Source organism: Mesoplodon densirostris, chromosome 11 (assembly GCF_025265405.1).
Source record: "Mesoplodon densirostris isolate mMesDen1 chromosome 11, mMesDen1 primary haplotype, whole genome shotgun sequence".
In the NCBI taxonomy this organism is placed as follows: domain Eukaryota; kingdom Metazoa; phylum Chordata; class Mammalia; order Artiodactyla; family Ziphiidae; genus Mesoplodon; species Mesoplodon densirostris.
This window is the reverse complement of record NC_082671.1, coordinates 58,321,009-58,345,955: the sequence shown is the minus strand read 5'-3', so window position 1 is coordinate 58,345,955 and position 24,947 is coordinate 58,321,009. Positions and strand designations below refer to the sequence as shown.

Below are 24,947 nucleotides of genomic sequence, written 5' to 3'. Positions count from 1 at the left end.
CCTCTAAGTCCTATTAGTCTCAATAATGCAGTGCAATTCCTGTGGAGTAGATGAAAAGTAAAGCTAAAAGAAAAAAAATGATACTATGAAAATCCACCAGTTATAGACTACTTAGATAGACATTATGCAAGAAACGTGGACCATCTGTAAAGCTCTTGGCCAATCCTAGACTGTGCCATTGACTGAGCTAGGTTTCTAGTTTCAGAGCAGACTGATAAGATGTAAGCCTTTTGCATATTTGAAATGCAAACATGCATTGTGAATGAATCACATAGTAATAGCATATATTCAATGACATTTTAATAAACGTTTACATGAAATGCATTTTTTTAACAGGATAAAGATTGGTCTATTAGTGTTGAGCTTCGTCCATGTCCAAGTGGTCAGTCAGGAACGTGCTTAAATGGTGTTACACTCCTCTTGAATTCGGTAAGTAATCAGATTCCTAAAGCAAAATCGAATCAATTACTCCACAAATTCAGAATTTCCAGGTTGAAAAAGAGAGGTTTTACTGTGTAAATTAAAAGCATAAATAAGATTGATAAAGTCTTTGGAAGAGCTGGATAGTTCCAAGGATCCTTAAATATACCAAAATTACCATAGACACATAACTAATGTGCTAATTACAGTTCAGCCTTATGTGCTTATTTGATTATTAAAATCTATGGCCCATTTAAGAAGACATTTATATTTGTTTAGAATTTCATGTATTTGGAATTATCATTTTAAGTGGAGATGACCTATATAGGGAGGGAGGTCACCTAGCTTGATCTTTGGTACTTACAAGTGTTTCGACCTTTGGAAATCCAAGTTACCTTCTTGGGTCTTGGTTTTCTCATCTACAAATCAGGGATGAAAAGTCCTTTATAATCCTCCTCAAAGAATTGATATAAGAAATGCTTTAAAAATGTTCTATATTTTAGATATTTATAAATTAATCCATTACAATTAAACTTTTATGGAAAAAATTCAGGTTCATATATTACACTAAAATGAATTAATATTGTAAATTAATATGAACTAACAATGTGTTTTAAATATTAGTCTGTTCTAGTTGACAAATACATATTCAATAGAGATGGGACAATCACAAATGACAAGATTAGAAATCCAGGTTATTATTATTCAGGTAAGTTTAATAATACCATTTTTAAAATAAATGTAAAATGCATTAATTTATTCAATCTTTAAGGATATTAAATATTTCTGTTTTTAAAAATCTATTAAAGTATAAAAACATTTTAATAAATCAAAAACTGTTTAATATGTCAATTGTTGCTATTAATAAAAACTATTACTTTAACAGAAAAAATACAGATCTCCAATGCATCTTCCTCATACCTTCAAGCAGAAACATACTTTCATGGAAAACTGCAAATACAAATTTTTCCTGTGATGCAATTATATGTTTCCATGCCACCCGAAAAATTCACAGACACTGTAGGTAAGTCGTCTAGATATGTTTATTTCCAAGGCGCTCTTGTAACCATCTAATGTAATTTTCAGTTGTCTCAATTAATGACATTAGACCATAAGGCATTTTTACTTAATCTTTCCTTCCATATTATGGTAAAATAATTCTAACATACAGTGAGGACAGCTTTATTTATTACAAAATCTATTACCTAATGGTTTTCAACAATTTAAAATTTTTAAGGTTTTTATTATTTATTTATTTATTTATTTATTTATTTATTTATTGAATGTTTTAAGATAATATATTAGAAGGTAAAACAACCAAACTACCAGCCAACAAACCTCACAACAACAACAAAACCTATCCTAAAGTTTTAAACTTACTTTCAAGACTACTTTCATATTATAAAAAAATTTTTTTTTACATCTTTATTGGAGTATAATTGCTTTACAATGGTGTGTTAGTTTCTGCTTTATAACAAAGTGACTCAGTTATACATATACATATGTTCCCATATCTCTTCCCTCTTGCGTCTCCCTCCCTCCCACCCTCCCTATTCCACCCCTCCAGGTGGTCACAAAGCACCGAGCTGATCTCCCTGTGCTATGCGGCTGCTTCCCACTAACTGTCTACCTTACCTTTGGTAGTGTATATATGTCCATGCCACTCTCTCGCTTTGTCACAGCTTGCCCTTCCCCCTCCCCATATCCTCAAGTCCATTCTCAAGTAGGTCAGTGTCTTTATTCCTGTCTTACCCCTAGGTTCTTCATGACATTTTTTTTTCTTAAATTCCATATATATGTGTTAGCATACAGTATTTGTCTTTCTCTTTCTGACTCACTTCACTCTGTATGACAGATTCTAGGTCTATCCACCTCATTACAAATAGCTCAATTTCGTTTCCTTTTATGGCTGAGTAATATTCCATTGTATATATGTGCCACATTTTCTTTATCCATTCATCTGACGATGGACACTTAGGTTATTTCCATCTCCAGGCTATTGTAAATAGAGCTGAAATGAACATTTTGGTACATGACTCTTTTTGAATTATGGTTTTCTCAGGGTATATGCCCAGTAGTGGGATTGCTGGGTCATATGATAGTTGTATTTGTAGTTTTTTAAGGAACCTCCATACTGCTCTCCATAGTGGCTGTACCAATTCACATTCCCACCAACAGTGCAAGAGGGTTCCCTTTTCTCCACACCCTCTCCAGCACTTATTGTTTCTAGATTTTTTGATGATGGCCATTCTGACGGGTGTGAGATGATATCTCATTGTAGTTTTGATTTGCATTTCTCTAATGATTAATGATGCTGAGCATTCTTTCATATGTGTGTTGGCACTCTGTATATCTTCTTTGGAGAAATGTCTATAAAATTTTTAAGGTTTTTAAATTAAGGATTTATTAAGTGAGATTTGATCATTTTTGTTATTTCATTTTGCTAATATATGTTACTAAAGCTTTGACTTTTAGAAGAATAAATGAAAATATACATATAAACCTTTTGAAAATCAAGTTTCAAATACAAGCTATTATAACTTGTCTTTCTGCTCATAGATTACATTTCTTTTACTGAGTTTTTCTGTTATAGAAATCAGCTCTTACATACTGTCCAAATATCAAACAAAACAAAGAAATGATGGCAAATCCCACAGTTACTCATTTAAAACCGTCTAAATTTTTGCAATATACTTTTGCTTAAGAAGGTGACATTTATACACAGGAAAAAAAATGTAACTCATGGGTCAGAAGGGTCCAGATAAGAAAGACAATACTCTCAGGTGGCTTATACATGTTTTGATTTGAGCAAAGAACTGGATATGAATCCAAAAAGAAGATGAGGAAATGCTAAAATTTGTTCTGTGCTCTATACAGGACTCTGTGGTTCCTACAACAACAGAGCAGAGGATGATTTCATGTCAAGTCAGAATATATTAGAGAAGACATCTCAGGCATTTGCTAATTCTTGGGAAATGATGCCTTGTCCTAAAGGAAACACTGCTTCATGCATCAGTATAGAAAAAGGTAAGGTTAATTGAACGTCAAACTCTGTAATTAGATATTTGGTACTGGAATTATAAACTTATTCTGGTAATAATATGAGACTACCAGATGATCCTGGTTTCAGCTAGCGTTTGTTGTACTGTCCCAGTTTTAGAGGGAACAGTGGAGAAACAATCGGGCTGGTTGATGACACTCTTAGAAAACATGTCTCATTGGGGAATGGAGGGAGGAAAAGACACAGCTGTCTTTTTCTATACTTACTCTTTTCCTCCTTTTACAGTTTTCTCCATGGTTATAGAAAAATAGGGTTAGAGGAGACATTACCTATCACTTAGTTTATTATTATTCCTATTTTATTTAGTTGTAGAAGTCATCATTTCTTTGAATAGCGAGACACACCCTAACTGCTGAGACACTTAACGATGCAGCTATAGTTAGATCCAGGTCTCCTAACCACTGCCATCATGTATACCAAACCCCAAATATAGATCTTAATGGGAAAACTGTATACTTGTATGATTCAACTCATGCTTTAGCTTACCAAATACTTTCATACCTATTAGTTCAATTTATTTCCACAAATATTCATGAAGGACATGGATGAGGTTATTATCTCCATTAATGTAGATGGTGATAATGGAGTTTAGATAGGGTGTTCTTAATAAGGGGTAATCCAAGTGTTTTGAGTCCAAGTCTTTCTCTGATTGTTCCCCTAGTATTGCTGATTTTAATACATACTTCACTTTATGTTGCTTCTTTCGTAAGTAATGGAATGCAATGGAAGGTAAGTTAAGATGTATTATGATGATATGTTAATTAGTTATTTCTAAATTAATCTGCATATTTGAAACAAATGTCTGATCAGTTTTTAATAATATTTAAAAATTACTAAAGTGATTCTTTTTGAAAGTTTCAACTATTTGTTTTGATTTAAAAGATGAGCTGATAAATGCATTAACATCAACGTGGTAATACATATTTCACAGTTTTACTTGTTGTTATTTTGTTTTGTGGGTGTTGCAATGAAAAAATGAGCATAGGTAAAAAACATATGTATCTCATAGAAACCAAGCCAATTTATGTTAAGCAGACTATATGTTAACACTTTTGAGAGATATGTAAATGACTCAATTTTCAGTGTTTTATATATAACAATAAAATAAAATACAGAAAATTAAACTATACTTTAAAGATGTTAATAATGTTTACAAAAAAACAGTGATACCTGGTCACAAGTTTGGCCTCATAATTAGCCTCAATGTCCTTTAAATAGGTTCAGTCATCTTCCTTTATTGCTTCCTGGTGACAGTAACTTTTAAAGGCCAATCAACAAATAGTTAAAAAAAATTTAGTAATGTTTGTCCTAGTCATGGTCATCATCCTTAAGAATCTGCAAATCACTGAGCAAAACATTTTCTACTCAGATGCTATTTTTGTGAATTTTCTCTTCTGTTAATTTAATCTGAGACTAGTTGTTTATAAACCAACCAAATATCAATTAAGCAGTTAAAAATAAAATTAGCATATCTGAATTATTGATACTGGTTGTCCTAATGTATGACCTTCAGAAACACTGATCTGACCTACTTGGGTGACAGTACTAACCTTTCATAATTTGACATAAATATGTATTTTAAATTAAAAGATACGTAAATAAATACTCTGGTTCCCTTATTCATATTTTTATATAGAAACTGCACTTCAGAAAATGTTAACCAATTTAATATAAAAGTCCAAAGCTAATAAAGATTTGCCTCTAAGTTTAAATAGTTTCTGATTATATCATGCTATTTTTATATATAGTGATAAAAATTATAGCAAAACACTTTAAAAACACAATTGTTTTAATAAAGACAAAAGTTAAAAATTTACACTTTCTCTTTTAATCAAAAAATTCTGACATTATTGATCTAATATGTGGTGCATTAATTTTCTTCCAGAAAGGTTTGCTGAAAGGCACTGTGGAATTCTTCTTGATTTGAGTGGGCCTTTTGCTTCCTGCCATTCAGTTGTGGACCCTAAACCATATCAAGAGGTATGTGAGGGTCTAATATTAACAGCTTTTTTTGAGAAATATTTTTATAACATTAAAAGAAGCATGAGATATTAAAAGTGTTCAAATAACAGCCATTGTCAGTAAATTAAGATATATGTTTAAATTTAACATTGGATTATACTAATTTATTCAATTGTTAGATATACCAACTCAAAACAAAAAGAGGTACTGGAAAATAACCCTAAATAAGAAAAGTCTTGAATAAGTTTCTCTTTCTGTCTTTTCTAAGTTCTTGGAAAACTCATTTAATAATTGATTTGCTATTTTGTATATTTTTGAAAAGAAGTAATTCCAAAAGTTTCAAGGACAAACGTTTTTCAGTGAAGAAGAGTGGTTATGAACTGATTTGTTATACACAGTTTTCCTGTTCTGAATATTTTCATAATGTAATATAAATTTGTTTCTTATTTTAAAGGAATGCAAAAAATACACTTGTACTTGTGAAAATAGTCAAGACTGCCTGTGCACGATTTTAGGCAACTATGTGAAAGCATGTGCTGAGAAGGAAACTTACATGATAGGATGGAGAGCTGGGCTTTGTGGTAAGCAGGATAGATAGCTTTAGATAACTCTACTTTCTTCTCAATTTTACAGCAGTTGTGTGTGAGTTTGTGTGTCTAGGTGTACTTTAAGCACGTGTATTTACAAGTTTGTACTTTGTTCTCTCAAAGATGATTTTATGTTTTTTCAAAAAATATGTTTTTTGCAATCCTTGCATATTTACTTCTTGGTTTATTCTATCTTGATTAAATACATTCATATTTTAACAAGAACAGAATATATAAGCATTTATATATAAATATGTGTTTCTGTTCAACTTTTGTATGCTGAAATTTAAATAATGTTCTGACATGCATTTTTAACTGATAGTCAAATATTAATAACTTATTTTGAAAACATAAATTAGTAAACTAAGGGCTCAACTACTACGTTTAGAAAATCTTACTTTGGGGACTTCCCTGGCAGTCCAGTGGTTAAGACTCTGAACTTCCATTGCAGGGGCCACAGGCTGGATCCTTCGTCAGGGAACAAAGATCCCTCTTGCCATGTGACCAGAAAAAAAAATCTTATTTTGTTTGAAAATATTTATTACACTAAAGTCAGAAAGAGAAGGAAAAATACTATATGTTATCACTTTTATGTGGAATCTGAAAAATAAAACAAACTAGTGAATATAACAAGAAAGAAATAGACTCACAGATATAGAGAACAAACTAGTGGCTACAAGTGGGGAAAGGGGAGAGAAAATATAGGGGTAGAGGATTAAGAGGTACAAATTTACTATGTATAAAATAAATAAGCTACAGGTATATATTGTATAGCACAGGGAATGCATCAAATATTTTGTGATAAATATAAAATAGAGTATAATCCATAAAAATTTTGAAGCACTGTGTTGTACACTGAAACTAATACAATATTATAAATCAACTGTACTCAGTAAAGAAAATGTGAAAAAAATCTTATTAGAAGGCTGATAAATCCTTCATTTAATGGAAAAAAATGTTTATTGCACTATTCAAATACGACTTCAGAGAAGTACTTGGTTTACAAAAAAGAAAAACTTTTGTAGAAACACATCTCTATAGATAAAGCTTAATACTGCATAGCCAATATCCAGTCAATCAGTAAGGTCTGTCAAGTTCACTTCCAAAATTTCTTTCAAATCTATTCATATCTTTCCATCTCTTTTGCCACCAACCTAGTTCAAAAGTCGTCACTTTTACTTCTGGGTGATTGCAATAACCTCCTTCGATATCCAGTCTTGGTTCCCTCTAATCCAATTTCTGCAGAGAAATCAGTATAATCTTTAAAGTAAAACCAAATGAAACTAACCTGATTATGTGACATTCCAGTCTAAAACAAGTCAATGGCAATTCATTGCTTTTAGGCTAAAGACCAAGCTGCTTACAAGAGCCGTGCAAATTCTAAAGGCTACTTGTCTCTGGGCTTATAGTTTCTATTCTTCTACTTGCTCTTTGAAAGAATTTCCCTCTCTTGTAATTTAGACATAGAATTACCAGACATAGAATTACCTTTCTCCAGGCTACCAGACATAGAATTACCTTTCTCCAGGCTACCAGACATAGAATTACCTTTCTCCAGGCTGTCTTCATGCTGTCCATCTACCCCTCCTTTTCACTAGGTGCAGGTTCCCAGCTGTACGCACATAGAGCTTCCTATCTTGCTTTTTTAGCATGCATCACAATTGTCCTTTCCTCAGGAATATAAGCTACAGGAGAGCAGTGTACTGCCTATCTTGTTTATGGGCTTTATTCTCAGCAGAATGTGTAAACATTATAGTATGTCTCAATAATGACAGAAAAAAAGAATGAAAACAGGACAAGTACCTTTTCCTCTATTATTCATAATCTCAATTATGATTAATTCACTATAATACCTATAAACATCAACTTGAGGTAAGATTATTAATTTTCCTGGTTATTTACATGGTGACTATTTCTCCCTATACCAACAGATCAATCTTGTCCAAGTGGCCTAGTTTTCAGGTACAATGTAAAAACCTGCAATAGTTCCTGCCGATCATTGTCAGAGAGAGATAGGAGCTGCGATATGGAAGATGTTCTAGTTGATGGATGCACTTGCCCTGATGGAATGTACCAGAATAATGAAGGAAATTGTGTTCCAAAATCTCAGTGTGACTGCTACATAAATGACGAGGTCATGCAACCAGGCAAACTCATCCATATTGATGACAATAAATGGTATGGAAATTACAAATATACTTGTTATGACTTTGAAATCAAGGGACTGTGCTTTTCAGAGAAATAGTCTTTTGCTAGTATGAAGCCTTCTTTAGATCTATCATATTTAAAATTTTGTATTTCTTATTAGAGTTTGATATTACCTCTTTTACCTGGAGTGTTCATTACACTGTAATGGCCATCACTGATTTATCCCACTCTTGTTTGGTTTTAAATGACAGTAGAAAAAATATTCTAGCAGCTACTACATACAGACAATGCAAAATGATTTTATATTCAATGTTTCCTAGTTGTCTCTCAGCATTTGTCATTCAACAAAGAGTTATTCAATAAATATCTACTGTGTGCCATGCTTTGAGCTGAGCCCTGGATTTACAAAGATGAGTGAGCATTGTCTTGGACTCAGATATTGCAAGGAGGTTTGTATACTATCATATGGTACCAAAAAGGGCCAGTTGCTACTGCAGGAGATAAAAAAAAAACTTCTCAGAGGAGACCAGTATTTCAGTTTTCCTAAGGGATGAATCTTCCCAACAAAATTGGGTTGTGAAGAGTGACTTCTAGTGGAGTAAACAGAATGAACTGATGTAGGAAATGTCTGAAAAAGTATTGCACATGCAGGTTGTTGTTGCACAGGATTACACTGGAAAAGAAGACAGTGACCAGGCCATACTCAAGAGTTTGAACTTTGTTCCTGGGCAGTAGGAGGTGCTGAAGAATTGTAACTTTTTGTAATGGATAAGAAGGTTGTGATTTCTGCAGTCTGGGCAAAGTAGTCTATCCACATTTCTAATTCGATACACATAAATAGCAATCCTTAAAAACATAACTGCAAAATTGAAGCAGCTGTTCCAGAAAAAACTTTGGATGTACCTTCTCTCTTTTCTTTAGTTCCATAAAGATATCACTTAGCAATGAATAATTTTTCTTGGTCATTTTAAAGGAAAGCATGTGTATCAACTCTTTTTCAACAAATATGTAAAACATTTGTTTGGGGTTTGGTAATGATACTTTCCCTGTAGGTGTTGGGGAATCCGTAGATTAACTTTTTAATAAAACTAGGCCAGCGCCTCCAAATTATGGTTGCCTTCATCATTATCCTGTTTCAGACCTCTAAGACCTCTTATTAGCACTACTGTGAGAGCTAACTTGGCTGTTCTTTGCCCTGTCTCTCTCTGTCTCTGTCTCGTTTCTTGTACTACCACTAGAATATCAAATCTAAAACACTATTCTGATTGTGTCACTTAGCTGCTCAAACACTTTTGTTATGGTTACAGTTGCCTAAAGAATAGAAACAGGGCTTCCCTGGTGGCGCAATGGTTGAGAGTCCGCCTGCCGATGCAGGGGACACGGGTTCGTGCCCAAGTCCGGGAAGATCCCACATGCCGTGGAGCGACTGGGCCCGTGAGCCATGGCCGCTGAGCCTGCGCGTCCAGAGCCTGTGCTCCACAGTGGGAGAGGCCACAGCAGTGAGAGGCCCGCGTACCTCAAAAAAAAAAAAAAAAAAGAATAGAAACAAACTTGCATGTCATTTGAGACTAACTGAAATCTGGCCGTAACTTACTTCTAGTACTTCTCCCTGTAATGTATCCTGCCTTCTATCAAACAAGTCATTGGAACATACCTTGTTCTCTCCTTTGTCACATTTTATATCTTATCAGCAATATCTGTTGAATCTTACTCATCCATCAAGATCAAGCCATCTTTTCCATGAAGTTTTCTCTATGTCCATAAGAACCTTGTTTGTACATTTCTATAATACATACAGGATTATATCTTATAATTTGGTACATTTTATGCATCTTCTGGGGGACTGTGTCTCATTGGTCTTATTATTTGTGATAAAACAGGTGGTTTATGAATGAGAGGTTAAAGTTGCTATAACAGTGTATTAAGAAGCTGTCATTGGAATTTTATTTAAGCGTATCATTTCCAGGACTTCCCTGGTGGTCCAGTGGTTAACACTCTGTTCTCTCAATGCAGGGGGCATGGGTTCAATACCTGGTTGGGGAACTAAGATTCCTCATGCTGCACAGCACAGCCTAAAAAAGAAATATATCATTTTCTTTTACTTCCAGCGTATGTCGAGATGGAATTCTTCTTTGCCAGACTCCCATTGATTTAATGCTACGTAAGTTTTGAAATCATGATGCTTAAGATATCTACTTTGGTTAAAATAAGCAGATCAAGGGGCCCTTGATTAACAGCTTCCCTTGTTCCACAGAAAATTGTTCTAGAGGGGCTGAATATGTTGACTGTAGGAATCCTAAGGCACAGAGAAGAGTTGACAGTACCTGTAGCACTCGGAACATACCTAGTTTTGAAGTAAGTAACATGGCATTAGAGTTTAGTTTTTTAAAACTTTTGTTTCAGTAAGAAGGAAATTAAAATATCAACAAAAAGTAATTAGAAGGTCATATTATTTTTTGTGTGTCATTTTGATTTGTCAAATGTTGACTCTAAATGTATACTTGGTATATTTCTGCATTGTCAATTAAAACTGATAATGTGATATATTTAGACTAGTGCCTCATGGTGTATACTTTATATTTATTTCTGTAGGAGAACTTGCCTTGCAAGCGTGGATGCTACTGTCCTGTAGGAATGGTTCGAAATTCCAAAGGGAACTGTGTCTTCCCTGATGACTGCCCATGTTCTTTTGGTGGACAAGAGTATGACCAAGGAAGTGTCACCTCGGTTGGCTGCAACAAATGGTGCATAATAAAAGATTACTACTTTATTTGTTTTGGATATTAGAAAGTGTACAATCTGCTCTGATTTTTATGGGAAAGAAGTCATACTTTGGGATATTTTGAAAAATAATGGTCAAATGTAGTTAGAAAAATGCTATCTTTAAAACAGAAATTTTACATAGCATTATGTATGATGAACATCAGATAATGAAGAAACTGCAAAATTTAAACCAATATGAAACATTGTTTTGTGCTTCTTTACAAAAACAATATGAGTATATGAATCTTGGCGTAATGTAATTACCACATTGTATCACTGCTTTCTTGTAGTACTTGCATAAAAGGATCTTGGAACTGTACACAAAATGAATGTCAAACCACCTGCCATATCTATGGGGAAGGTCATGTTAGATCATTTGATGGAAAAAGTTACAGCTTTGATGGTCTCTGCCAGTATTCATTTATCGAGGTAATTGCAAGTGTGTTTTATCACAATTTTTCTTTACATATTATTTATTTGTGGATGAACTCCAAAGTATTTTTATTCTCAAAATGTGAAATTAAAATAAAAAGGTCCCTTATATGTTTCTCAAAGGCAGTAAAATGTAACATAATGTAAAGATGAGTCTGGAGGCAGTAGACCTAGATTTCACTCCTGGCTCTGCCATTTCTCAGATGTATGACTTACTTTGAGCACTTTCCTTAATCTCTCTGTGTCTCAGTTTCCTTAGCTATAAAATGGGGATGGAAATAGCCCCTACTTGAAACCAAAGTAGAGAAAATATTGGCGCACATACTAAATGCTCAATAAATGTTAGGTGTCATTATTTTAACAACAGCACTATCAGCAATGACAGTTACATTTTTTTGAGTGCTTTTTGAAAAGAGAATTTATATATTTTATTACATTCAATCATTTACAATATAAAAGGCTTATATTATTATTCCTATGGTGGAGATGAAGAAATTGAGGATTAGAGAGGTTAAGCAACATGAACTACTAAACAGAAAATGCCATATTCAACCTAGATCTGTCTGATTCTGGAGTTCATGCTTGTTCCATACACCTAAACTGCTTCCTAAGTAACATGTAATGGGTGAAATTTGGATTGTTTTGCATTAGTTTTGATTGAATATCAAATTTCATATAAATCACTGAGGAAAACCCCCCACATCTTATCTAGCTATTTGCAGAGCCTAGAAATAAATCTAAGACTATAAGCTTACACAATTTAAATATATATACATCTATGGTATAATTCTAAACTTGTATAGAGGTAATGGGAAAAGGACTCAGTCAAAACAAGTTAACTAGTTTGGACTCAGCAAACACTACAGACCCATAACACAGTTACACCACTGTCTTTTGGAAATTCCATAACAAAACATATGGTAATTTATTGATTATAAGGTGTCACTGTCTAAGAAATGTTTGTCTGATACAAATATATGTCCCTGATATAAATAAACTATTATTAACATTTAATTTTTAAAGGATTATTGTGGTCGTGAAAATGGCACATTCCGTATTTTAACTGAAAGCATCCCGTGTTGTGAAGATGGGCTTACATGCTCAAGAAAAATTATAGTTGCTTTTCAGGTACAGTACTGTTTCTCTTTATTTTATTTTTCTCTCAAATTATGCACTGCCAAATAAAACGAATTTTTTTTGTCTGTCTTTTAATTCATAGGATCAGAATATTGTCTTGCAAGATGGTAAAGTCACAGCAGTCAAAACTACAGAAAGTAAGGAATGTGAACTCAGTAGAAATTCATACTCTGTTCATACCGTTGGCCTGTACTTGATTTTGAAAATTTTAAGTGGAATAACCATAATTTGGGACAAAAATACAAGAATTTCTGTGTCATTGGATCCACGCTGGAATGTATGTATATCATTCATATATATAATAATATAACAGAAGCAAATAACAATAGAAGCAAAATCATTTTTGCTGCTGAAGATTAGAGACATATTCAAATGTGGAAAGTGGGAGAATGGTAGTCTTTGTTACAGAGCAAGGCTCCACATTTATTCCAACCTTACGTGAAATATTAAATGTAATGAAAGATGATAGAATTTGGTGAAAAATAAATACAATAAACCTGAAGCATTCTAGTTTAGCCATATGTGGTTGCTTGGTGTATAGATAGAATTAATGTAATCCTTGGAACAAATATTCTAAGAACCTAAGAGTATACTCCTGTATGATTTGAAGCTAGTGAATATAATTATTTTTAAATTCTTAAGGCATTTATCTTGGTCAATACTGCAATATAGGGTATCTTGGATTAAATGGGAGCAGAATCTTACCCACAGATTCTGGTTTCCATCCAAAATTTGGAATTTAAAATAGATTTATAATATACACAATCTTAATATCTCTATCATATGTCTATCTATCATATCTATGTATCTCTCTATATATCTCTAGCATAACTCACTTTTAAAGTTCCCTTTCTGATCTATATAGGACAAAGTGTGTGGTCTTTGTGGAAATAACAATGGCGATCTTAAGGATGATTTCACAACGAGATACTCATCAGTAGCTGCTGGAGCACTGGAATTTGGAAATAGTTGGAAAACAAGTCAAGAATGTTCAGACACAGTAGCTCAAACCTTCCCATGTGACTCAAACCCATACTGTAAAGCCTGGGCTGTGCGGAAATGTGAGATCATCCGGGACAGTACCTTCAGAGACTGCCACAACAAGGTAGTGGGGCTCTGAGAACAATGACAGGCACGGGTTTTGCTCTCAGGTACTCAGGTGCTGTGCTTGATGCCAAAAATCTTGGCTTTCCATGCACAGATGGTGAAAAGCAATACAGAGACAGAGTTTTGGAACAATGAGAAAAATGGCTTTAATCTTTGCCTGGCAAAGGGGAAAACACAGCAGGCTAGTGCCTCAAGAACTGTGACCCCCTTCCCTGGGAAACAGGGAAAGGTTATATAGCCTGGGGCTCATGGTCTGTGGTAGGTGATAAGGCTCAAAGTAATTAAGGTCTTGTATGTCTTTTTTTCTGCAAATTCATGGCCAAAGCTGGTGTCAGGTGGCTCAGCAACCGGGTCTGGTGTCCCTGAAGTTATTGCCTGTGACCTTCTTTCTGAAATGAAGAGTGCTACAAGGGAGTGTAGGGGAGAAGAAATGCCAGGTGCAAAGGGTAATTCATATGGAGTCAGAGAGTAACTAGCTTTGTGAAGGACAAGTCTAGCTACAAGTGTGTGTTAGTAGTAACAGCTAAAGAATAACCAAGATTGCTTAACTCTTTCAGGTGCAGTTATATTGTTTCCCCAGTCTGTTCATTGTTTTCTTATTTTCCTTATTTATCAGAAGAGAAAATCTCATTTCTATTTTTGCTTTAACATGGTCTTCCTAGGTGGACCCCACTACGTACTATGATGCATGTGTTGAAGAAGCTTGTGCATGTGACATGGAGGGGAAGTACCTGGGATTCTGCACAGCTGTGGTGATGTACGCAGAAGCATGCAGTGCGGTTGGAGTCTGTGTTAAATGGAGAAAACCAGATCTCTGTCGTAAGTCCATATGTTCTTGTTCTTTAAAACGTAATCAGACAGAATTGTTTTGTTAGACAACCATTCTTCTCCTCATATTTTCTATAAAATACATATTCTTGTGCATAGACAGGTTTAAACACATGTTAATGTTTGTTTATGATTGGAAAAAAATATCTATTTAAAAAAGTATAGCACCTGGCACAGTACATCAAATTCAACATTTTTAGTTTCAAAAGTTCTTCTGTTCACAGGGGAAAATTGAATATTGATGGAAAATATTTCTTATTCATACTTAAATGAACTGTTTACCTATCTTGGTACAGTTATATATTCTTAAATATTTACCTCATATATCACTTTTGGTTGAAGTCCTCACACATCATCTTGAAAACTTCTACAGAGTTCTAGTCAAGATAAACTGTAAAATGAATATAAACTGGATTTTGTTATGTGTGGAATGTGGTAACTTTAGTAGAAATTAGTCAACGCATTTCCTTCAAAAGGAAGGTACGAAAAGAGAAAATGTGCCAAATGAGAAATGTTGAAATTGAATCCTCATTTTATTTAGTTTATTATGTACAGTTTTATATATTATATTGAAATCTTTAGTTGCCTCATTTGGGAACTGTTATTTACATATTAAAGAAGCTTAATTTTCCTGGAGATTTATTTTTCTCATTTAAGCTTAGACATTAAAACCATGAATATAGACTATGACCTAAAATAGCTAAAAAATGGGAAAATTAATATTTTACTCTTCCACCTCAAACCAATCTTATCGTGAGATGTCAAAGAAAAGTGCTATTTTGATTCTATATGCTTTCCCTCCTTTTTTTGTAAGCTGCTTTTGCTCATGTGGCAATTTAGATAAAGCCAAAGGGACTTGATAGACAGAATGATATACTTTAGTTCTGTTTATTGTTCGTATCATTCAAAAACTCTTATAAAAATGTTTTGGAAAGTGAAAGTTGAAAATTGTCATATAATGAATGCAAGTAATTTGATATAATTCAATTATAGCTGTCTACTGTGATTATTATAATGCACCTGGGGAATGCAGCTGGCATTATGAACCTTGTGGTACACTGACTGCAAAAACATGCAAAGATAAAGTAATTGGCCAGAAGTTTTCTGCAATTTTAGAAGGTAAGACATATTTTAATAATTTCCATGAAGAAGTGCAAATTATACTGATATCTTAAAACTGGAAAATATTTTAAGATACTGATAATTCAGTATCTTACATTTTGTAATTTAATGAATAGTTGTTTATCTTTATTATGATATTAATATTTCTACATTAGAAACATTTCATCTAGACATAAATGATCTATTTAACAGGAGAGAGACAGAGAGACAGAGAGAGAGAGAGAGAGAGAGACAGAGAGACAGAGATAGGGAGAACATAGCAATCTGATCCCATTGGCAATCTTTATACATTTCATTAGACAAGGTAGTTTTTTGAGAATGTAGTTTCAGAATGCAACATATAATATAGTCTCACTTGAAAGGAGGCCAATTAACTATATCCTACAGTTAAAAATTATCTTATTCCTGGGCTTCCTTGGTGGCGCAGTGGTTGAGAGTCCGCCTGCCGATGCAGGGGACACGGGTTTGCGCCACGGTCCGGGAAGATCCCACATGCCGCGGAGCGGCTGGGCCCGTGAGCCATGGTCACTGAGCCTGCGCTTCTGGAGCCTGTGCTCCACAACGGGTTAGGCCACAACAGTGAGAGGCCCGCGAACTGCAAAAACAAAACAAAACAAAACAAAAAAACAAAAAAAAACACCTTATTCCTAGCATTACGCATCTTAGAGAAAAAGAAAAAAGTGGCAAGAAAATGAGATGATACAAAAACTTTCCAAAAGTCACATCTGTGTTAAATCCCAGGCTTTGGGATATTTTCAGCCCATTTTATTATGATTTCTGTTATCTTCATCTACCCTTGTGAAAGTAGATATTTAGAATTGGCATTCACATTTCAAGACCCATATTTATCCAAGTCTTGCGTTATGTTCAACATCGTGGCTGTCATTAAAGTAGTAAGCCATTTAAAATATTTTAGGAAACATTTTAGAAAAAAATTAAATCAGCCAAAATTTTTAAGTTCTCAGGTTTATATTCATTGCAAGAGGGTCTGAATCCTGTTCAATTTTTTTTTCTCAACAAAACATCTTTATTTATTTATTTATTTAACATCTTTATTGGAGTATAATTGCTTTACAATGGTGTGTTAGTTTCTGCTTTATAACAAAGTGAATCAGCTCTACATATACATATACCTCCATATCTCCTTCCTCTTGTGTCTCCCTCCCATTCTCCCTATCCCACCCCTCTAGGTGGTCACATAGCACTGAGCTGATCTTCCTGTGCTATGCAGCTGCTTCCCACTAGCTATCTATGTTACAACTGGTAGTGTATATATGTCCATGCCACTCTCTCACTTTGTCCCAGCTTACCTTTCACCCTCTGCGTGTCCTCAAGTCCATTCTCTACATCTGTGTCTTTGTTCCTGTCCTGCCCCTAGGTTCTTCAGAACCACTTTTTTCTTTTTATTCCATATATATGTGTCAGCATACGGTATTTGTTTTTCCTTTCTGACTTACTTCACTCTGTATGACAGACTCAAGGTCCATCCACTCACTACAAATAACTCAATTTCATTTCTTTTTTATGGCTGAGTAATATTACATTGTATATATGTGCCACATCTTCTTTATCCATTTACCTGTCGATGGACACTTAGGTTGCTTCCATGTCCTGGCTATTGTAAATAGAGCTGTAATGAACATTGTGGTACATGACTCTTTTTGAATTATGGTTTTCTTAGGGTATATGCCCAGTAGTGGGATTTCTGGGTCGTATGGTAGTTCTATTTTTAGTTTTTTAAGGAACTTCCATACTGTTCTCCATAGTGGCTGTTTCAATTTTATATATTTTTCACTAAGAGTATGTTGTTGTTTTGCTATTATCTACTTTGGTTCATGGAACCATTGAAGTAAATTTACAAAGGTACAATGCAGTTTCAGCAAATAGAGATGAACTGCGGGTCATTTTTACACACAGGCTGTTATGCTAAGTGCCCGGACAGTGCTCCCTTCCTGGATGAGAACACCATGAAATGCGTCAGTTTGTCTGAGTGCAGCTGCTTCTATAATGACATCATACCTGCTGGTGGAGTGATCCAAGATAACTGTGGGAGAACATGGTAAATTCCCTAACTGTACAGTATTTCTGTTTCTTCCATGTTTATTTAGAAAACAATTAAGAAAAAAATCAGTGAATATATTTTTTAACTGTTATTTCTAAATGGGAAGGTCAGCTTTAGGTTCAGTTTTATATCACTTATATTGGTTATTTTGTGTTTTCAGTAAATCCACATATCAACAAATGGTTTGTTAAATCTTATACTTAGTGCAGAAGACAGAACAGAAAATGTCATTATGTATTTTTGGGTAAAAAGAAAGTTTTCATTCCATAAATGTAAGATCATGTTTATAGGCTTTCAGACAGTGACATGGAAGTAAAGAGGGGAGGTCTGTACTAGAGCGGCATGGCCATCAAAAAAAGTCATGTTTGAAACTTAAAATCTAAGAACTAACTTTACAGCTTGACTCCAAACATTCCTGTAGGTCCCAAGAACTCCTCAGTGAAAAGATTAGGAAACAGTACATGAAAAATACAAAAAAAAAAAAAAAAAAAAAAAAACCAGTTTGAATCCACAGCATGCTCTTGGGGAAACAGTTATTTACTGTTCTCTTATTTGGTTCTGTTTTGATTTTCACTGTTAGACAATTTGTTATTTTAAATTTGGGAGATGTATGTAATTAGGAGCTAAAAATTTCAACCTCACTCTTGTTTTTTATTTTGATTGTTTCTTTTTTTTTTATAATTTAACTTTCAGCTATTGCATCGCGGGAGAGTTGGAGTGTGGTGGTGAGTCACTATGTTTTAGTCTAATCAATTTAGGAAAGATCAGGTAAAGGGTTTGGAACATTTTCATATCATCAACAACAGAGGAGTAAATACTTAATGCTTTTGACTGCTCCTCAGTGGATTGAGACAATTCCATTCCAGGGTATTTGTTCATGTTGAGTCAGTTCAAAACCAATGCTGTCTAGGCACTTCGAACCACTGGTAGATGGGGCAGTTCTTCTGTCACACTCCTGCCTGTCTGTAGGTTCTGGGAATTAAGGGAGTGAGACCTCAACTAAAATAGTTTAATAAAGGGATGGAGTGGAAGGTGAGGAATATATAGATAGAATTCAATACTTGAAGGATTACTCATGTGCAACATATATCTTAAAAAGAAATTTCAATAAGCTTCCAAAGAATATATAAATGACTCCTTTTTTGCATACAAAATTGCAAGAAGTGAAATAAAAAAAAGCCAGATAACTCATAGGCAACTTGAGTTTTAGAATTTTTTTTCACAATTTTTCATTCCTGTCAATAATAGTAATTTATGATTATTTCAGAAACTGCTCCTACAAACTCAACATTTACAGGTAAAATCATCATTATGGTTTAAATGTGTATTTCTGATGCCTTTTTATGGATAATCATTTGTAGTTTCACATGAATCTGTGCCAGTAAAAGATATGCTGGTAAATATGCTGATATAAAATTTCAAATTAAAATTAACAGTTACTAGAAAATATGTCAAAATATTATTTCATTTTACTTCTGTGAATTAAGTTAGAAATATGATTAGAACATGCAATAGGTATTGTATGCTTATTAGTTAAATATAATCATCCAAAGCTTGACATTTTTAGATGATAATTGGAACAAGTGGAATGCAAAAGAAGTAAATGTGATCTCCTGTGAAGTAAATATTTTGAAATCATGATTATACTGGGAGATGACTTGAAAACATAGAAATAAAAATTAATTTATTTTTCTTAACTCATGTATTTGTTGCAAGCTATAATTTGTTGCAAGTATTTCAGTTATGTCCATTCAAGAGAGTATTGGGCAAAATACAGTTTAACTTTGGGTTTGGAACTTGTAATACATTGGTAATATAAGTGTACTTAGAGTTGCTACAGTACACTTACACATTCCTGTCTTGTATGATTCAGCGATAGAATTTATTTCCTGTTGATCAATATTTGGAGGTGGTGTCAATTAAGAGATAGTATAGTAAATTGGAAGCCTTAAGTTTTGGTAATGTATTTAGTATGTGGTCATCAGTGAAGTGTTATTTATTTTAGTTATCATTAGTTACTTTCCTAAAGCTAAGGTATCACATGTCAGGGTTTGTCTTGGCCTTGTCTTATAATGTTCCTGTGAGATTTTGGTTAAGTGGTAATAACAGAAAATAATTTTTGTCAGGCATACAGTAAGTATATAGTGTTATTCATATTGATTTAATGAAAGATTGTTTTGTTAATTAACCTCTGCATACACCTTCAGAAACTTTTATTAAGTTTATGGCAACTGGTTTCTTGAACTAAATTTTCCAGCAAAATTATTTAAGTAATTTATTTTCATAAATATTGTCTTCCCTAAACAGTTTCTACTCCAACAGCTACCTCCATACTAAGCACTGAAGCAGGTAAAAAAAAATGCTTGTTTTTTAGCTTCTAAATAAGCATCAAATTGAACTTGCAACTCAGGCATTGGGCCCTTTTCTCAAATTTGTCATTCTCTATTTATTTATTTCTTAAATGCCAAATAGCAGGGTCTACATCCCAACTGTGATATTGGTGAAGAACCTCTTCCCTATTCAGAGATCATGTGTCCTAAAAAGAACATTTTACATATTACTAATTTGGAAGAAAATGGCTACAGAAGAAAATTCTATGCTAAATTCTTTGAAAATAATTTATATTTTCTTTTCACCTGACACCAAGGAATTTTAACTTTAATTGAATCACTTGTAATTAAAGCAGTGATCAGAGAAGTACAGGAGTACTTCTGGTAAATGAATTTAACTGTTACATTTCATTATTTATTTGAATTTTAGAGATATCTAACCCATATCTAATTAAATACTTTGTAATCTTGCCTTTCAACACCATTTTAACATACATTTCCAAATATTTGTCTCCTCCTTTGTACAGCAATTACACTGGTGACCAGTAGCTCAGGCACAGGTAAGCCATAATCATCAACCACAACTTAATCAAGAGGGCATTAAAAAAAATTCAAAAACTTCCTTTTTCATTATTATACCTTTGCAGTTACACTTTTCAGGGTAGATTTTTTTTTTAACATCTTTATTGGAGTATAATTGCTTTACAATGGTGTGTTAGTTTCTGCTTTATAACAAAGTGAATCAGTTATACATATACATATATCCCCATATCTATTCCCTCTTATGTCTCCCTCCTTCCCACTCTCCGTATCCCACCCCTCTGGGTGGTCAGAAAGCACAGAGCTGATCTCCCTGTGCTATGCGCCTGCTTCCCATTAGCTATAAGTTTTACAGTTGGTAGTGTATATATGTCCATGCCACTCTCTCACTTTGTCCCCCTCCTCGTATCCTCAATTCCATTCTCTAGTAGGTCTGTGTCTTTATTCCCATCTTGCCCCTAGGTTCTTCATGACATTTTTTTTTAATTCCATATATAAGTGTTAGCATACGGTATTTGTTTTTCCTTTCTGACTTACTTCACTCTGTATGACAGACTCAAGGTCCATCCAACTCACTACAAATAACTCAATTTCATTTCCTTTTATGGCTGAGTAATATTCCATTGTATATATGTGCCACATCTTCTTTATTCATTCATCTGTTGATGGACACTTAGGTTGCTTCCATGTCTCAGGTATTGTAAATAGAGCTGCAATGAACATTGTGGTACATGACCCTTGTTGAATTATGGTTTTCTCAGGGTATATGCCCAGTAGTGGGATTGCTGGGTCATATGGTAGTTCTATTTCTAGTGTTTTGAGGAACCTCCATACTGTTCTCCATAGTGGCTGTATCAATTTACATTCCCACCAACAGTGCGAGAGGGTTCCCTTTACTCCACACCCTCTCCAGCATTTATTGTTTGTAGATTTTTTGGTGATGGCCATTCTGACTGGTGTGAGGTGATAACTCATTGTAGTTTTGATTTGCATTTCTCTAATGATTAGTGATTTTGAGCATCCTTAAATGTGTTTGTTGGCAATCTGTATATCTTCTTTGGAGAAATGTCTATTTAGGTCTTCTGTCCATTTTTGAATTGGGTTGTTTGTTTTTTTCATTTTGAGCTTCATGAGCTGCTTGTATATTTTGGAGATTAATCCTTTGTCAGTTGCTTCATTTGCAAATATTTTCTCCCATTCTGAAGGTTGTCTTTTCGTCTTGTTTATGGTTTCCTTTGCTGTGCAAAAGCTTTTGAGTTTCATTAGGTCCCATTTTTTAATTTTTGTTTTTATTTCCATTTCTCTAAGATGTGGGTCAAAAAGAATCTTGCTGTGATTTATGTCATAGAGTGTTCTGCCTATGTTTTCCTCTAAGAGTTTGATGGTGTCTGGCCTTACATTTAGGTCTTTAATCCATTTTGAGCATTTTTCACAGAACTGGAACAAAAAATTTCACAATTTGTATGGAAACACAAAAGACCCCGAATAGTCAATGCAATCTTGAGAAAGAAAAATGGAGTTGGAGGAATCAGGCTCCTGGACTTCAGATTATACTACAAAGCTACAGTAATTAAGACAGTATGGTACTGGCACAAAAACAGAAATATAGATCAATGGAACAGGATAGAAAGCCCAGAGATAAACCCACGCACATATGGTCACCTTATCTTTGATAAAGGAGGCAGGAATATACAATGGAGAAAAGACAGGCTCTTCAACAAGTGGTGCTGGGAAAACTGAACAGCTACATGTAAAAGAGTGAAATTAGAACACTCCCTAACACCATACAAAAAAATAAACTCAGGGAGGATTTTGTTTTCTGTTTTTGTTTTGTTTGTTTTTAACATTTTAGAAGAAAACTTTGGAAAAATATGTTATACAAACTGATAAGAGTCTTTGACTTTTTACTTGTGGTCTATAGATTTTAAACTTTAATTTTGACATCTATTTACCTATTTAATCAAATTTCTCTGAAACATTAATTTCAAGTTGATCCATCTTATATATTGTCATAGATGTAACACAATTTTCCTTCCACATGAAACTTATTTTTTTCCATTATGTTCTCCAATTCAGCAGCTTCCATTCCAGGGATTACTACATCAAGCAGTGAAATAATCGGTAGGTGAATCAACAAGCCTATAAACTGACAAATATAGGCTGTTACATATATTAAAATTGTTTTTTACATATTAGAATCAACAGACCCACTCTCCTATATTTAGGACCCTTTTCTTCCCCACACATTATTTTTCTTTCTCCTCTTATGTATTACTTTCTCCAATCTGTCTGTCTCTGTATATACATATATATTTTAAAACATAATATTTTATTGAGGTATAATTGGCATGTTAACATGTTAACTAATTTTATTAGTTTCAGGTGTTCAACATAATGATTTGATATTTATATATATTGCAAAGTGATCACCACAAGAAGTCTAGGTAACATCCGTGAAGTCACAGATAATGGTTTGCCATCCTTGTATTCCCAATTGCACTTAGTTCCAAGCTATATAATAGTTAGTATTCAATAAATATTTGTAGAATGAATGGATGATTCTTCTTTTCCCTGTCCCAAATATGTAATTCATGTTTTTTCTTTTGGCACAGAATTTCCAGTGAAGATTAGACTATTGATTAGGTATTATTTATACTGATGATTCTTATAGTTCATACATTTCATTCATTGGAGCTAATATTTCTTCTCTAGAATACAAAGAGATAGTGTAAAATCAAGACTACTTTTTGATTATAATTTTATATCATAATATAGAATTATGACTAATTTGGGGTACTTTTGTAATATTTAGTGTTGTCTGATTTATTTGGTACTTAATACATGTTGCTTATATTCAAAGGGCAAACATGTAACTTTATCACCATCATAGTGTGGAATATCATTAAAGTGCCCAACTGATATGTTTAATTTCTATCAAACTTTCTCTTATGTTGAATATCATTACCAGGTCTGGCTCTTTCAATGTAATTTTAGAAGAACTGACATGTTTCAGAAATATTTTTCTTTAGTCTATAATTGTAAATTTATTTCTGAAGGCTTAGTAACAATTTCATCCCAGTAGTTGTTTAATATATACTGCATAATGATATTCTATCTATGTATTATCTCAGCCATAAACAATGGGCTGAATTCCTAATTCTCAGCCTTGTTCTGTTTCTAAGATAAGTAATTTGGTTCAGTTATATAGGTCTCTTTCAGTTAAAATAAAATCATTCACTCAGCTACTAAAACTTTTGAATCTTGAGGTCATTTAAAGTATTCTTGACTGTTGATTTTATGAATTGTGTAGTCATGCATGAGTCATAAGCAATTTGGATAACTATTTCAATATGATGCTGATATCTGCATCTTGCATTAAAAGTAGGCAATCAGAACGAAGAAGACTGGTTTGATTTTGTCCAGTTTATACATATATTTTCTTTATTGCCTTTTCTTCCCCAAACATTTGGTTTTGAACATAATATTCTGGCAATTTAATTTTGTCAACATTCTGTATTGTAGCAAGCAAACTTTTCACATAAAACAGAAGACCATGAGTAGATTACCTAGAGTTTTTGTTACTTCATCATTAGCAACTGATAAGGTTTTAGATGTAAAATTAACCTTAAAACACTACAAAAATCTCATCAATTGCTTCCACCATAGCATTTAAAAAATTATAAATCTAATGTAGAGTTTAATTATAGGGAAGATTAGCTAGGTGATTTTTTCTTTAATTCATTTGGTATTATTTATGACATTTAATGCTTAACCTTACCAAATCCTAATGTTTTATTTAATTACACTGAAACTCCAGCAGACATTTCATGCTGTTAGTATAATATTATTTTACTAAAACATCATCTTAGTACTGTATTACAATATATAGCAAATAATAACTGTTAATGAGTTCTTACTATATTTTAGTCATTATATCAAGAACTTTTTATCCAATTTCTCATTAAACCTCAACAATCCCCTGATTCCACAATCCTCCACAACACAGGTGCCCTCATATTTTACAGGGGAGGAGATACAAAGAGCTTAAACATTTTTTCCAGCATTACAAAGATCAGAAGAAAAAGGGATTTTCTGGTATAACGTAGAGAGAAAAAAGGGTTGTTTTTTCCTTTTTATCTGTGAAAGCAAGAAATTATAGTCAGAAATTATAATTTCACAGATGTGAATCATTAAGGCTTGCCCCAACGTTAATCTGAAATCAGGAGAAAAAAGTAGTTTTTAGAAGTTTATTTTTTTCATTTTAAAATTCTGTAAATGTGCCACAAATCAAATAAATTTTAAGTAGATTTAGTCAAATAATCCCCATATGGAGAAAATGCTGATTATCAAGTTATAGAATCATTAGTAACTTTCCAGAATTTTTGGTAATGTAGATGTAGCTTTATATTGATGCTGGAATAAATTAGTAATTGCTTATTTCCCAGATG

At 33.4% G+C, this 24,947-nt stretch overlaps 1 protein-coding gene across 1 annotated transcript in view; it reads left to right on the top strand.

Annotated features, from left to right (window-relative positions):
* MUC19 (mucin 19, oligomeric) overlaps positions 1-24,947 on the top strand; it is a 123,049-nt gene that overhangs the window by 28,688 nt on the left and 69,414 nt on the right. Inside the window, 22 exon segments of the mRNA XM_060114199.1 lie at positions 337-429; positions 1,045-1,129; positions 1,307-1,444; positions 3,298-3,447; positions 5,367-5,461; positions 5,898-6,024; positions 7,962-8,208; positions 10,287-10,339; positions 10,433-10,533; positions 10,771-10,922; positions 11,232-11,370; positions 12,397-12,501; positions 12,593-12,787; positions 13,376-13,615; positions 14,280-14,436; positions 15,439-15,564; positions 17,485-17,626; positions 18,323-18,354; positions 18,897-18,926; positions 19,937-19,978; positions 20,487-20,519; positions 22,576-22,620. Of these exon segments, the coding sequence (XP_059970182.1) occupies positions 337-429; positions 1,045-1,129; positions 1,307-1,444; positions 3,298-3,447; positions 5,367-5,461; positions 5,898-6,024; positions 7,962-8,208; positions 10,287-10,339; positions 10,433-10,533; positions 10,771-10,922; positions 11,232-11,370; positions 12,397-12,501; positions 12,593-12,787; positions 13,376-13,615; positions 14,280-14,436; positions 15,439-15,564; positions 17,485-17,626; positions 18,323-18,354; positions 18,897-18,926; positions 19,937-19,978; positions 20,487-20,519; positions 22,576-22,620 (2,527 nt within the window).